Here is a 16473-nt window from a genome sequence, read left to right as displayed (position 1 = left end):
TTTTTATAAAGCTGCAATCGAATCATGCTAAGTGAATCTGCTTTTGCTAAATTTTGAGCTTTCAAACTTGTTGTTATGACTGCAAATCCGAGAGACGCTTTGAAGAACAATCCAGAATCATGTCAAATCATCAACAATGAAATACAGATAATTCAGTAAGGAAGTACAAAGAACAGCACGCTGTGTGCTGACACCAGTGGTGCAGCATAACACACGTTTAACTGGATGCCAAATCAGATGGGTACATCAGAGATAACTTTCTATGAATTTGATGATCAGAGAAGTCTTCAAACAAAGCCCCGTGAGAGTATTTATCTGATTTATCCGATTTTCTTTTTTTAAACATGCTATGTTGTAATGAGATGCAAATCCATTTGCCTCACTCATGGCAACTATGATCAAGTCACAAGTCCATGGTTACATTGGATTCAATCTGTGAAGAAAAAAAACTGATTAAAGACAGTGGCATGACTTATTAATGCATTATTCCTTTTTCCAAAGACACACACTAACAAACATTATGGCCTTTTAACGAGTCCCACGTAGACCGTTATGTTATAAAACCAACGGCCATAGCAGCAGAATTATGTCATAAATATTGTCAACAAGAGGGGCAGCTTTATGATGTCACAGTATAACCACACAATAACAACTAACAACTATAAATCTATTAAAGAGTTCATTAAAGGCATCTCAGCAAAATACTTTTTGTTTTAGCAGGACAGATTTGCTTCCGTAATTTTGTGGTTTCAGTATTGTTGCATGGCAGCTTAATATACACAAAGATAATTTTAAGCTTACACTCTAAAAGAAAAAAAGGTTCTATATGGCACCAAAAATGGTTCTTGGCTCGTAATCATAGGGGAACCTTTTTAAGTGCTATAGCACCAATTTTGGTGCTTCAGTGGTTCTTCAGTGGTTCTTCACCGGTTCTTTGACTAAGGTGCTATATAGCACCTCTGAAGAACCACTGAAGCACCAAAATTGGTGCTATATAGCACTTTAAAAGGTTCCCCTATGATTAGGAGCCAAGAACCATTTTTGGTGCCATATAGAACCTTTTTTTTTCTAGAGTGTACCTTAATACCTGATGAGATGCATTCATTTCATGAAGGACAGATATTTCACATTGAACGTTATCTGTAAAAGGAACATTTGTTTTATTGTGACTGAGAGGAGAACACAATTGAATATGAGAATTTTTTTGCACTGGCCTCCTTTTTCTTCTGATGTTTCTATGTTTGGACTCAGAGGAATCTGGTTAGATGTTGGAAAACATGGTTTTATTTGTTTTGTTGCAGTGCAGACTTGGATATTTAATGTAGTTTCAAGAGGTTATATATTTCTGCCACCTTGCATCATCTCCACACAAACTTACTTACAATGAGTTGATTCTACATTACTGTGTAACTATAACATGGAAAACATTTTGCTTTTACAGTGGTAAAAAGATTCTTACTTTTGACATCAGTATATCAGCTTTGATACATAGTGACATAAATAACCTATTTTAACCTTCATACCAATGTGCTTGGTATCCATTCTAATAACTTTTTTTGATTCCAGCAAAGACAATAAAAGGTAAATATTAAATAAATCAAATTAAACAACAGCTAGAATGTGTCTCTAAAGCATTTCAAGTACACAAGTAAGAATTGCAGCATATTAAAAAGAAAATCAGTGAATTAAATGTTTTATATCAGGGCTATCTGAGACCCCAAATGACAACGTGTCATGCAGGACAGTTGAACCTTAATTTTATTTATAATCGATTCGCATTAGAAGGGAGCAGTGTTAATTTTTCATCCTGAAAAAAGCATTTGATACAGTTAACCTGTTACAGACTACTCTGAGACAGAAGGTTGAGGATCCAAATGCAGCTTTATTTTAAAGGGTAATCCACACTTGTAGTCAACAAACAGGCAAGAGGTCATAACAGGTAAACAGTCCAATCAGGCAAACAAGACAGGAGAGACAGGCAAACGGGTAATCCATGGAACAGGCAATAAATCCAAAAACAAGAGAAAAGAAACCAGGGAAACCATTCAGAAATGCAGTTTGAACAAAAAAAAATACTTTGCAATGAATGACAGACATGACCAGGCTTATAAAGTGTGAGCTAACAAGGTTAATGGAGTGCAGGTGGATGTAATCAGGAAGGAAGTCCAGGTAGTGAGTGATGTGGGAAATGTAGTCCTCATATGATGTGACTGTCCGGGATGGAGTGCCCTCTGGTGGTAACCACGGGCACTCTCATTTGTGATCGTGACATAACTATACTATACTTATATCTAAATTAAATGCATTCAATTTTAGTAAACATACAATTGAGTAGTTTGCCTCATATCTAAGAGAGCAATGTGTGACAATTGAGGATGTGCATACCACAAGGCTCAATATTAGGCCCGTTGCTTTTTAGTTTGTTTATAAACGAGTTGTTGCCCAGTTGTTGAATGTCAGCTTTATGCAGATGATACAATAATTTACACATCTGCTGAGTCATCTGCCAAAGTTGCTGCAATTTTAAATTCTCAAATGGAGAGGATATCCATGTAGATTCAGGAAAATCATCTCACTTTAAATGTTAAGAAAACTGTTTTTTTTTAATAGAAAAAAATATATACAAATTAGGGTACAAAATGAAGAAATAGAGGAGATAGATGGGTTTAAGGTTTTAGTTGTTGTTTTAGATTCACAACTTAAATTTGATAAATAAAAAAATATATATATAACTTTCAAAAATGGTAAGGATCAATCTAAACTTATTAGACAATATATCTCAAATCAGGCAGCTCATAATTGTATGCATGCAATGATCTTGCCCTGCATTTCTTACTGTATTATAGTTTCAAGTAAAACAAGTGACTCCGTAATTAAAAACCTAAAGAGATTGTATAATCAGGCTCTAAAAATCAATGGCATCATTGTCATAAAAAAAAATAAAAAAAAAAGATTGTTCTTGTTGTACACTGATAAAGACAGAAGATGATAATAGTAGAACTACCAGGAGTACAGCAGGAAATTGTAGAATTGACTACCACAGAAACACACAAGGACAAAGCACTTTTTTCTGTAAAGGGCTTCCAGCTCTGGAACTGGTTTCCAGTTTAAATTAAAGCAGTACATGTTATAAAGCCTTTCACAATAATGGTTAAGCACTGGTTTACAACAAACCAGAGCTTTACGTATTTTTAAATGTAATGCATTGTTTTATTCATATATCTATTTGTTGCCAGGGTTGGAAGTATCCCTAAAATAGTTATCCAGTGTTATTTTGTGGGTGTATGCATATATTTATACTGCATATGTATTCACAATGAAATAAGTCATAAAAGTATCAAATTGATACATCAATGTTAAGTACACATTCCAAGGTATTAATAGAGCCTTGGAATTTCTGAGATCCCCAAAAGAACGTGAATTTGACTGTGGATTTGTATGCAGAGCCCAATAGTGACTTAAAAATCCATTACAAACTATTGCCCTTACTCTAGGCCAGTGTTAAAACATGATGTTGTTGTTTAGGGCTATACATCCAATATAGTGACATTGCATTTTACAAAGTCATTGGCTTTTTAACTGCAGAGTACATGTTGTCACATTGGCACACTGTGTTTGCTTGTTTTGCAGTTCTCCCGAGAGATGGAGTGGCTGATCTTCTCCCTACTGGTGCTGGCTGTGTCTGCTTCGGGGCAGCTGTGCCCCAAGCGTTGCATGTGCCAGAACCTGTCGCCATCTCTAGCCATCCTCTGTGCCAAGACCGGCCTGCTTTTTGTGCCAACAGTCATTGACCGGCGTACAGTGGAGCTGCGTCTCACTGAGAACTTTATCACCGCAGTAAGGAGGAGGGATTTCGCAAACATGACCAGTCTCCTGCACCTGACGCTGTCCCGCAATACCATCAGCCAGATTTTGCCTTATGCTTTTGCCGATCTTAAGCGGCTGCGTGCGCTGCACCTGGACAGTAACCGCCTAAGCGTCATCACGGACGACCACTTCCGAGGACTCACCAACCTACGGCACCTTATCCTTGCCAACAATCAACTGCACAACATCTCACCACATGCATTTGATGACTTTTTGGGGACTCTCGAGGACCTGGATCTTTCGTACAATAACCTGGTGGATATCCCATGGGAGACTATAGGACGCCTCACCAATGTGAACACTCTCAACATGGACCATAACCTCATAGAGCACGTCCCTCTAGGAGTATTTTCGAACCTACACAAACTAGCACGTCTGGATATGACATCCAACAAGCTAAAGAAAATACCCCCTGACCCCTTGTTCCTTAGAATACCAGTTTATGCCAAGTCAAAAGGGTCACCACTTTCCTCCCTCGTCCTAAGTTTTGGAGGGAACCCACTACATTGTAACTGCGAGCTACTCTGGCTAAGGAGGGTAACGCGAGAGGATGACCTGGAAACTTGCGCGTCACCTCCCGACCTTATGGCAAAGTACTTCTGGACAATCCCAGAAGAGGAGTTCATCTGTGATCCCCCTGTGATTACAAGGAAATCTACCAAAACCTTTGTCATGGAGGGTCAACCCACCAGCCTGAAATGCAAGGCCAATGGGGACCCAGATCCAGACGTTCACTGGATATCCCCAGAGGGGCGTTTGATTGCCAACACCTCCCGTACTTTAAGCTTTAGCAACGGGAGCTTGGAGATCAACATCACTTCCCTGAAGGATACGGGAGTCTTTACCTGCATTGCATCTAATGCTGCGGGGGAGTCTACAGGCACGGTGGAGTTGGTGGTCAGCCCGTTGCCACACTTAGCTAACAGCACTAACCGGATCCGAGAACCTGATCCAGGACCATCTGATATTCTAACCTCTGCTAAGTCGACTTCATCCGTCAGCAATGAGACAAGGTCTCAGGAGAGGAAGGTGCTACTTGCTGAGCTTACGGCAAATTCTGTACTCATCAGGTGGCCTTCGCAACAACATTTCCCTGGAATCAGGATGTATCAGATTCAGTACAACAGCACTGCAGATGACACCTTGGTCTACAGGTAAGACACCTCATTATTTTGTGAAGTCTAATTACGGTTATAGAAGAATAAATGGTTGTGCTAACATAGCAAGATGCTTGTGGTGCAAATGCATATCTAAATGTTTGCAAAATAAGTCACCACTGGTTCTATGTAAACTGATGAAGACACAGGATTATGATAATAGTAGAACCACCAGGAGTACAGCAGAGATCTAGAAGGTTAAATTGCTAAATGGTTGTGCAAACAGCAAGGTTCCTGTGGTGTAATTGCATATCTAATAACATTTACAGCCGTCTCATATATACGTGTTACAATGATATGTTGTCCATGTGTTGTTAAGTATCTCCTATGCTTTTATTGCTGGGACTTTCTCTAGGTATTGGTGCTCTCTATTTACTGTATTGTTGAAAAATCAATGGCCTTCATCTCCATGGACCTGCTTTATGCTCCATTTTTCAGAATGACAAACAATGACAGGAGAAACTTCTTCTGTATTGCACAGCAGGATGTCTTTGTCATGATAAAAGAGAAAATCTGTTAGAAGTTGCACTGTTTATGGGCCATGTATTCCCAGAGCACTTTCTAAGCTGTGGGATATCCAAATTTCAAAGTGTTTGTGCACAATGTTCTTTTGAGCCTCAGAAATCCCATTCATGAAAGAAGACATATCAGAGAGGATGACGCTATGGTCAGACTAACAGATGATTCTTTTTGACGTGAAAGCGAAAACAAAATCTGTGCTGGGAGAGGTGGGCACAAACCAGACTAATTTGTCTTTGCTAATGTTAAGAATCCACACCCATTGTGATATCTGCTCATTCGCAGCTGTTTGGTATGTTTAATTAGTCTGGGGAAGACCGTAAATTAGTATCCATCTCACAACCTTGGGCAAAATGCTACAGTGAAACGAATTGAAGAAAGAAAGAAAAAAACTGAATGGATGAAAGATAGGCTACTTTGGCTTCATGAATCATTGATACTGGTAGATGTATTGTTCAGGGTCAGGGATACAAGAACATTCTGCATGTTGGATTTGATGAAAAGGACAAGGGACACTAATGGAAAAAGTTTACATTAATTCAAAATAGCAATTCCTAACATTGCTGTCTATGCACAAATTATAAAACTGTATAAAACATTTTTTAAAGGGACAGTTAACCCAAAGTGAAAATTCTGTCATTATTTATTTATTTACCCAAACCTATGATTTTCTTTCTTCCGTGTAGCACAGAAAGAGTCCAGAGGTTATAGTGAAGGGGAAGGTTTTAGAGAAGGGTAGCAAATTTTAAGTTTGATCTTTTCCTCATAAAAAGCTATCATATAACATCAAAAGACTTTGGTCTATTTCACATTGCAAGAGTAAGCAGTGCATACATTAACTTTTTTTGGGTGAACTATGCATTTAAGAGTGAATTACTGTGAAACTCTGGGAAACTGGGTCACCCCAAGGAGATGTCCAGCTTGCCAAACATCATGCGCATTAAAGCACAGTTATTGATTCTAAAACAGGCATTCAGTCAATTTTGCTTAAGCTTTCTCTTTTAACCTTTTAACCAAATCTCCACAATGCTCCTCCTTCTGACTGGATAAGCGTGTGTCAATAGGTTTGTCTAGGTTTGTCCGCATTTCTCTATTAAAGCCAGTGACATAAACAGTTAACAATCCATAAAGGCTGCGCTGGATTTGCACAGGCACTTGTGCTCTATTATCAGTGATGATATTGGCCACACTTCCTTCTGACAAGATGCCACAGGAAGTCAATGTACCACTGACAGCTAAGAGTAACACATTAGAACAGTCTCTCCAAAAGAACAGGCGAATAGAGACAGACATATCAAAATAGGTTTCTGCTTTCTTTTCACACTAGAGGACAGCTGGAGGCGACAAGAACACTCTGAACCAGCATGTTTCTTATGCATTTTTATTTATATTTTTAAGGCCGCCTATAAGACTGCAATGTAGTTATGTGCGTATGAATATGAATATTATGAATAGGCTACATAGGGGCAACTGCACTTTAGTAATTTGTTAAATCCATGTGTTTACCAGGGTTGTGCATCATTCAGAAATGAATTGATGACTTTGAAATTATATTCCTGAATTTGAATTTGAATTTGAATTTGATATGAATTGAAAGTAAAATAGAAAGCAAATAAAAAAGCTAAGTTTGTCATAAACTTTGAATGTTACAATAACAAAGCCAAGTTTAAAAAGTATTTTTTTTTTGACTAAACAACAAATAAAATTTTGGTCGACCAAGTCTATTTTAGCCAACTAATGGTTAGTCGACTATTAGGGGGCAGCCCTACTGTATAGTAGAGAAGTATTTGATTTCAGACACAGCGAAATAATGCACATTTAGATTATCTACAGTAGGTAATCCAAATCACATTCGATGCTATCATTTGGTTGAACCTTGTGCTAGTACAGCCATAAACTAATGTGTGCAGGAGATTAATTAAACCTGCTGGAGGAATAATGAAAATGTAATTGTCATTGAAAAGTGTCTGCTAGAAAGGATTGATTAAGTGGCTTTGCTCACAGAGGTGTCTGTTGGGAAGAAAGCGTACACATCTATCAGCGAGCACAAATTAAGTTCAGTTGCAATTTTTCATTGTGGCAAAAGAATGCTCTGAGCATCACATCTTTAAAGCACATCTTGTGAGGGTAATACTTATTCTCTGAGTGTTTTATTTTGAGGAAGAAAAGAGCACAGATGTGTTCCCTAAATAAAGATCCCTAAGAAAGCCTTGTGTAAGACTGCAGAAAATAAGCTTATCCTTGTAGCGCATGGTAAAAGTGGTTAAAAGCAGCTCCTCATAAATCACAGACCGAGACTTTGTTGTTTAACAGCCAAAACACTGTTTTTTTTTTTTTGTTCTATTTCCATTCCATCTTGTAATTCTAAAATCCGTTAAGAACTCTTTGGATAGAATTCATTTTCCAAACAATGTTTTATTTAAGGGTTAGTTCACCCAAAAATTTAATTTCCGTCATCAATTACTGTCGTTCCAAACCCGGAAGAATTTGTTTATCTTCGGAACACAAATTAAGATATTTTCGATGAAATCCGAGAGCTTTCTGACCCCTCCATAGACAGCTATTTAAATAACACTTTCAAGAACCAGAAAGGTAGTGAAATCATAATTTAAATAGTCCATGTGACAACAGTGGTTCAACCTTAACTTCATGAAGTGTTGAGAATACTAACCCTTTAACAATTATTACACTGAACAAAATTATAAACGCAAAACTTTTGTTTTTGCCCCCATTTTTCATGAGTTGAACACAAAAATCTAAGACTTTTTCTATGTCCATAAAAGGCCTTTGTCTCTCAAATATTGTGCACAAATCTATCTAAATCTGTGTTAGTGAGCACTTCTCCTTTGCCGAGATAATCCATCCACCTCACAGGTGTGGCATATCAAGATTCTGATTAGACAGCATGATTATTGCACAGGTGTGCCTTAGGCTGGCCACAATAAAAGGACACTCTAAAATGTGCAGTTTTATCGCACAGCACAATGCCACAGATGTCGCAAGTTTTGAGGGAGTGCAATTGGCATGCTGACTGCAGGAATGTCTGCCAGAGCTGTTGCCCGTGAATTGAATGTTCATTTCTCTACCATAAGCTGTCTCCAAAGGCGTTTCAAAGAATTAGGCAGTACATCCAACCTGCCACACAACCGCAAACCACGTGTAACCACACCAGGCCAGGACCTCCATATCCAGGAGACCAGCCACCCGGACAGCTGTTGCAACAATCGGTTTGCAACTGTCAAAAACAAAAACTGTCTCAGGGAAGCTCATCTGCATGCTTGTCGTCCTCATCGAGGTCTCGACCTGACTGCTGTTTGTCATTGTAACCGACTTGAGTGGGAAAATGCTCACATTCGTCTGGCACTTTGTTCTCTTCACGGATGAATCCCAGTTTTCACTGTATAGGGCAGATGGCGGACAGCATGTATGCCGTAATGTGGGTGAGCGGTTTGATGATGTCAACGTTGTGGATCGAGTGGCCCATGGTGGTGGTGGGGTTATGGTATGGGCAGGCGTATGTTATGGACAACGAAAACAGGTGCCTTTTTATTCATGGCATTTTAAATGCACAGAGATGCCGTGACGAGATCCTGGGGCCCATTGTTGTGCCGTTCATCCACGACCATCACCTCATGTGGCAGCATGATAATGCACGGCCCCATGTTGCAAGGATCTGTACAATTCCTGGAAGCTGAAAACATCCCAGTTCTTGCATGGCCAGCATACTCACCAGACATGTCACCCATTGACAATGTTTGGGATGCTCTGGATCAGCGTATATGACAGCGTGTTCCAGTTCCTGCCAATATCCAGCAACTTCACACAGCCATTGAAGAGGAGTGGACATTCCACAGTCCACAATAAACAACCTGATCAACTCTATGTGAAGGAGATGTGTTGCACAAGGTAAATGGTGGTCACACGAGATACTGACTGGTTAAGGTAGGCCTTTTGTGTACATAGAAAACGTCTTAGATCTTTGAGTTCAGCTCCTGAAAAATGGGGGCAAAAACAAGAGTGGTGCGTTTATAATTTTGTTCAGTGTATGTGATTGGATCGGACAGGATCGAAAACCATTGAAATGTGCAAGACTTGCATACTGTATGTATAATTAAGGGAGGGATTAAATCAAATGAGGACCATACTTCACTTTTAAAGTAGTTCAGAACAGTTTGTGATCTGGCACTCCTCTCTTTATTTACAGTACTTTTGTACATCAAATGGGATGCCAGCAGTACTAGAACCACCAACTGTTATTTTACTATTTACAGTACTTTTGTACATCAGATGGGATGCCAGCAGTACTAGAACCACCAACTGTTATTTTACTATTTACAGTACTTTTGTACATCAGATGGGATGCCAGCAGTACTAGAACCACCAACTGTTATTTTACTATTTATTTTATTTAACTGTTATTTTATAGTTAGCTGGACATGTTCAATTCAGACGGGATTAAACTGGATTTTCTGCGAAACACAAACTCCTGTCTGAATAGGGGATAAATACAGTGTGACAAGCGAATAGAGCGAATGACGTGCTGAAATTCACAGTTGGTGCGAGTGACAGTAGCATGAGTATTGTGGGTATGTTCATGTGCACTATTGGTTATTTCTGCACTGCTTAACTGTGAATCACACTGTGGTAATGTCACTGAACATGAGACGCATGGATGGGTAATGGATTTGAAGAAAAAATTAATCTATCAAATTAGATAAAGAAGGTTTCAGCTACATTACTATTTAAAGGGGCAGGGTGTTTTGGATTACTTAAGTATCAAAACTGTGGCTTTTTTAAAATAAAACAAAAAACTACAAAGAAGAATCTCAAAAAAAAGTTGGGTTAGACTTACACACATGTACACTAACTGGAAGCAGTGTTGTAGTTGGTAACTAAAGCTAAGCTGTTTTATTTTTATTAAAATAAGGCTAAAATAATGAAAATATATATAAATAATAGATGAAAAACTTAAACTTAAAAAAACAGCTTGTTACTGACAAAACTGTAGCTACTATTTTAAAAACAGCCGAACTACTTTCATATGACTTAAAATGAAGTGTTGCGTTGCTACTTTTAATTAGTTGCCACCCAACACAGGGGCAGATGGGTATTCTGCTAATACAAATGGCAGAAAGGTTTTACTCTTAGCAATCTGCTAATTGCTTTCTTAATGGATATTAAACCAGCACCGAAAAATCCAGGGTTTTATTTTCACTGGGCCCCCAGCAGATGCTTTTAAAGAAACATAGCAATTATCCACTTCACAGCCAGACAAAAGCAAAGTCCAGAGCATCCCTGAAATCTTAATTAGATCAGATCATGTGTGCTTTAAAAGCCGGCAATGTAAATTGTGCCTTTGGATGGAAAAGGTGGATATGCTTGCTATTCAAACAGTGGGACAGATGGTTGGTGCAACCTGCCAGTCTGGTATACTCTTGTTTTCAATAGCTGATTGTAACCACCGAAAAGCTCTTTTTAGTGAGGAAAAAAAACATCTATTTGGAAAAAAGACATCTAATTAGACTATATTTCCTCCTGGTTATATATATATTCTGTTCTATATTTTTCATAAACCCATCATATAAGCTCATCAGTGTTTACCCCTTATCACGGGTTGGATCCACGATGAAACAAGTATAAGATCCTTTAGCATCAATAAGATCCATTACTATCAATATAAGGCTACGTTCACACTAACGGTACAGATCCACTTTTGCAGCACGACTGAAGCGTGGTGTTGTGACGCTTCCCCTCATGTTTAGATTACATGCCCTTCCCCCGGGCATGCTTTTGAGCCAGCGGGGAACAAAAAACAAATGACCAGCGAGAGACTTCCCTCAGTCTCCATGTGCTCTACTTCTATTGGATAGTCGCGTCACATTCAACGGATTCATATGCATAAAGATGGGCTTCGGCCAGCTTTTTTGACGCGCAGCATTTGTTCAAATGCAGCGCCGCCTTCCCGGAATGCTTTGCGGGCGCGTTAAAGTCACTTGACGTCACTCATAGGAATAAAGTGGAGTGCGGCGCAACAGAAGTTTTGCACGGACAAGTGGATCTGCACCCTAAGGCTGTCTCCTAGGCAATTTATGTTGTAGCACAGCGCTTCCGAGTTCTATGTCAGAATGCCATCTCACCATTTGCCGATGCTGTTCATGTGAGCACCACAACGCATGTGAATGGGGCCAAGCCAATGTTGAGCCTGACGTAGAATTTGGAAGCGCTGCACTGTGTTTACTACATGAATAGCGTAGGAGACTGACACAGACGAGAAGAAACAGCTGAATAAAGTCGTTATTTTTGTTCGTTTTTTAGCGCACAAAAAGTATCCTCATTGCTTCATAAAATTAAGGTTGAACCACTGTAGTTGCATGGACTATTTTAACAAAGTCTTTACTACCTTTCTGGGTCTTGAAAGTGGTAAGTGGTAGGTCACGTGATAATGACATGGCAAGTACATACAGATTACATTCATACTACACACAGTCATCTATATAGAACTTACTTTATTAGGGTTGCAAAGTATTACTTATTAACAATAAATACCTACTCAAGAGAGTATGCGATTTTGGATGCAGCCCTTGACAATGAAACTAGATTGAACATGTCAATGAAACTAAATAAAACATAACGTGACAGCCCCAAAATTGTCTCTATTATTAACACAGGTAATTATTTCATGAAATTAAAATGTGCCATCTAAAAGTATCCTATGCAGAAATTTGACTGGACCCAGATGTCCTGTTTGTTAGAAATAATTGGGCATACCTGCACCACCTGTCGTGATCACATGAATAGTGATTGTGCAACGACCATGCACCTGGTATATGAATGTTAAAATATATAATGCCTTGTTAAAGCAATATATATCTATTGAGCAGACTACAGCTGCCGCATGTGCTGTGTTTTAAATGCTGGTCTTTAGCATAGGATGTTCCTACCAGGCTTATTAACTATCTTATTGCATTCTTTCCCATGATGCAGTCAGGTGAGTTTGTTGCATGTTACATGGGCAAACAAACACAGCCCACATACTGATAATGACAGATGAGATGACGGCTGTGATATGTTGTGTTCATGTTTCCCTGGGTGAACTTAAGAGTAGTTGTGCCCAATCAGTCCTGATTAGCAGATGGTTAATGTGTGAACTGGGAGGCAGAGAAGGGCTAATGTTTCATTCATCATGAATGACTGATGAGCTGATTAAAAAGACTCCCAGCAAGGGCATTTCTGGACTGCAGTGGTAGAGAGCAAGAAGCCGGCGTTATCTGCAACATTCCTTGAGTTTCAGATGCCAAACTCTCTGCATGAGATGCCACTGCCTGATTGTGATGAAGGGCTATTATCTGGGTAAATTTAGGCTGTAATCTAGATTACTGTTGGTTTACAAATCCCCATCCAAACACTGTATTTGTGCATACAAGATTAACAACTTGTCAGTGATCTAGTAATGCAATTTTGCTATTGTCAATCTTGCTGGTAGAGCTCCTAGTCTACTTTACCAATTCAAAGTGTGCATATTAACATATGTTCTTGCCTTTATTCATTGGACAGTAGAGTCACATGTTTAACTATTCAATCTGAGATTTTTTAAGTGTTTGCAAATCTGGAGAGAGAGATTTCAGGAAGGGTTACTTACAACCCATTCTCACTCCCAAGGCGTCAAAATCCGAAGCATGGTCAAGTGCCTTCCGCGTCACATCGAAGCTAGTGGCTCCCCTAGGCATCACTATATTGACGTGCTGGGTGCTCCATTCATTTCAGTTGTTTACCCAATGCGTCAGATCAAGATGCATGTTATTATTTGCATTTGTAAAAGCAGACATGATTTTATTCATATTTTATTCATATTTAAAGGTTACTTTTATATTTTGGAGCAGCTAACCCAACTCCTACCCTAAACCTACCCATTTCTAAACAATATAAGACACATAACAGGCAAATACAAGTACAGTCACATCTATTTATTGCAAAAACGGACAAAAACACTATAAAAGTATTAACTAATGTTGCATTCCAAGTCTTCTGAAGTCACATGATGTCTTTATGTAAAGAACAGAGTTGATCTTAATGTTTTAATCGCTGAGATGATGATCCCCCGCCACTCCATTAACGCACTCATTCATATCTCATTCAAATAATACACACGCCTCTTTAGCATGACGCATTCGGTCACAAGACACACGAGAGCCAATAACATTTTACAATCAAAGCTGACGTAATGACGCAATTGGTCACGAGACATACGAGAGCCAATGCAATTTCACTATGAAAAATGACGTAACGGGCGCAATATTTGAAATTTAATGTGTTCATGATCTTCTGGGGATGGAGACGCTGATCGCTTTTGGGGATTTCCTTCACACAAATCAATCGCTTGGCCTCGGAATATTTTTACTTTTTGAATAAATTGTGCATGCAGTTGACTCTGCCTGTTATATCTGCGTTTTATATACCACACAAATGGGTAGGTATAGGGATGGAATGGGGTTGGGTTACATGTTCAAACGTGTCTAGATAGCGTAAATAAAATTATGCTGGCTGATTAAATTGAGAATCACAGTCCAACATGTCATAATGGTAAAATCATAACCCAATATATGATCATCATGACGATAACGTTCCTATGCCCAACGCATCTGTGTATGACGCCAAAGGTTTCTCATTGAAATGAATGGAGCACTCAGCGTGTCGATATAGTGACGCCTAGGGGTACCTTTAGCATCTTTATTGTGACGCGGAAAGCACTTGACCATGCTTCGGACTTTGATGCTTTGGTAGTGAGAACTTAAAATACTGTTACTTAACATACACTATATTGCCAAAAGTGTTGGGATGCCTCCCTTTACATGCACATAAACTTTAATGACATCCCATTCTTAATCCGTAGGCTTTAATATAGAGTTGGCTCACCATTTGCAGCTATAACCACTTCAACTCTTCTGGGAAGGCTTTCCACAAGGTTTAGGAGTGTTTATGGAATTTTGGACTTCTCTAATCTAGAAGTACATTTGAGAGGTCAGGCACTGATGTTGGACGAGAAGGCCTGGCTCGCAGTCTCCACTCTAATTCATCCCAAATGTGTTCTATCGGGTTGAGGTCATGACTCTGTGCAGGCCTGTCAAGTTCCTCCACGCCAAACTCCCTCATCCATGTCTTTATGGGCCTTGCTTTGTGCACTGGTGCACAGTCATGTTGGAACAGGAAGGGGCCATCCCCAAAAGTTGGGAGCATGAAACTGTCCAAATTGTCTTGGTTTGCTGAAACATAAAGAGTTCCTTTCCGTGGAACTAAGGGGCCAAGCCCAACACCTGAAAAACAAACCCCAACCCCCCCAATCAAACTTTACACTTGACACAATGCAGTCAGGCAAGTACCATTCTCCTGGTAACCGCCAAACCCAGTCTCATCCAATTGATTGCCAGACAAAGAAGCGTGATTCGTCACTCCAGAGAACATGTCTTCACTGCTCTAGAGTCTTAGAAAATGTATCAAAATTGACAGGAAATACATTTATAATGTTATAATGGAGTAAATGCTCTTCATTTGAACGTTCTAGTCATCAAAAAAAAATCCTGAAAAAAGTATCACGTTTTCCACAAAAAAATTAATCTTTTTCAACATTGATAATAATAACAAACGTTTCTTGAGCAGCAAATAAGGATATTTGGATTATTTCTGAAGGATCGTGTGACACTGAAGACTGGAGTAATGATGCTGAAAATTCAGCTTTGACATCACAGGAATAAATTACAATTCAAAATGTATTAAATAGAAAAGATGTTATAAATTGTAAAAAATATTTCAGATCAAATTGATCAGATTGTTCAAATAAATGCAGCCTTGGTGAGCATCAGAGACTTATTTAATCTATACCATCTTTGCGACCCCAAACTTTTGAGCAGTATTTTGTGTGTGTGTGTGTGTGTGTGTGTGTGTGTATGAAAAAAAATATATATATAACACATGCATAGATTTTTTTTTATTAACTAGATTTTGACTTTTTTTTTCTTCTCCCAGCCATATTGCAATGCATACCCTTATATGCCACCTAAAGATGCAGACTGTCAAAATGTCGAGTTTGCATTTCGATCAACCGTTCCTCATCTTCTCTTCCTCCCTCCCAGGGATTTCATCATGCATGCTGTGCCCCAGATCAATTTTTAATCATGGACGTCACTATGGCTCCCCTCCCTCTACCTGAGTAAGACTACATGCTTTAATTAAAATGACATGCCACAGCCCTGCAGATAAAACAGCTCTCCCTGTCCTAGATAGTGATTTCAATGACAGCCGAAAACAGTTAGCCTTAAAAGATGCTAATCTAGCAAAACAAAAGAATTTTGAATCATTGTTATGAAAGAGAAGGATTCTTTTTTGCCTCAGACCATGTTGTCTTCTTGAATACAAAGTGGTTTAATAATTTAAAAGTGAAATGTGCAATTTCTAACAGAACATATTCTGTTACACAATCTAACAGAATGGCAAAGTGATAATAATAATAATGACTGTTTTCAAAGGTCAATTATACAGAAAGCAAGTATGCAAAATGCTAACTATTATTTAAAACAAACTGTTACCTTTAATATTTGGTGCCTGATTACAATTTAAAATGACAGTTATTATTCTTAATGATAAAAATATGTTAATGTCTTTAAACATACAGCACATATCACTTTATATTAGTACTACTAAAACATTTCCCTTTCTTTGTGTTTTAGAGAGAATTAACTAAAGATGTACTAATTGTTGTCTATCACATTTAAGCTGGAGTAGAAGAAGGTCTTTTAACATTCAAACAATTACACACCACTTTTCAGTTAAACCTTTCTGCACCTCATCTTTATGCATTGCATTTGTTTACCATTTTTAGAGAGTCAGCCACCTATTAAAGATTGATTTTGAAAAATCTTTTGCTTCATTTTTCATG

At 38.6% G+C, this 16473-nt stretch overlaps 1 protein-coding gene across 1 annotated transcript in view; it reads left to right on the top strand.

Annotated features, from left to right (window-relative positions):
* The window catches only part of LOC307130086 (leucine-rich repeat and fibronectin type III domain-containing protein 1-like protein), a gene marked incomplete at its 3' end in the record, with an annotated part of 99602 nt that extends 94577 nt beyond the window's left edge, over positions 1-5025 (top strand). The window contains exon 3 of the mRNA XM_079822961.1: positions 3631-5025. Coding sequence (XP_079679087.1) covers positions 3643-5025 — 1383 coding nt within the window. The 5' untranslated portion in view covers positions 3631-3642. The remainder of the gene's footprint in view (positions 1-3630) is intronic.
* Between the last annotated feature and the right edge of the window lie 11448 nt (positions 5026-16473).

This window comes from Gobio gobio (genome assembly GCF_949357685.1).
Source record: "Gobio gobio genome assembly, chromosome: 8".
Lineage (NCBI taxonomy): Eukaryota > Metazoa > Chordata > Actinopteri > Cypriniformes > Gobionidae > Gobio > Gobio gobio.
This window is presented reverse-complemented; position numbering and strand designations above follow the sequence as displayed.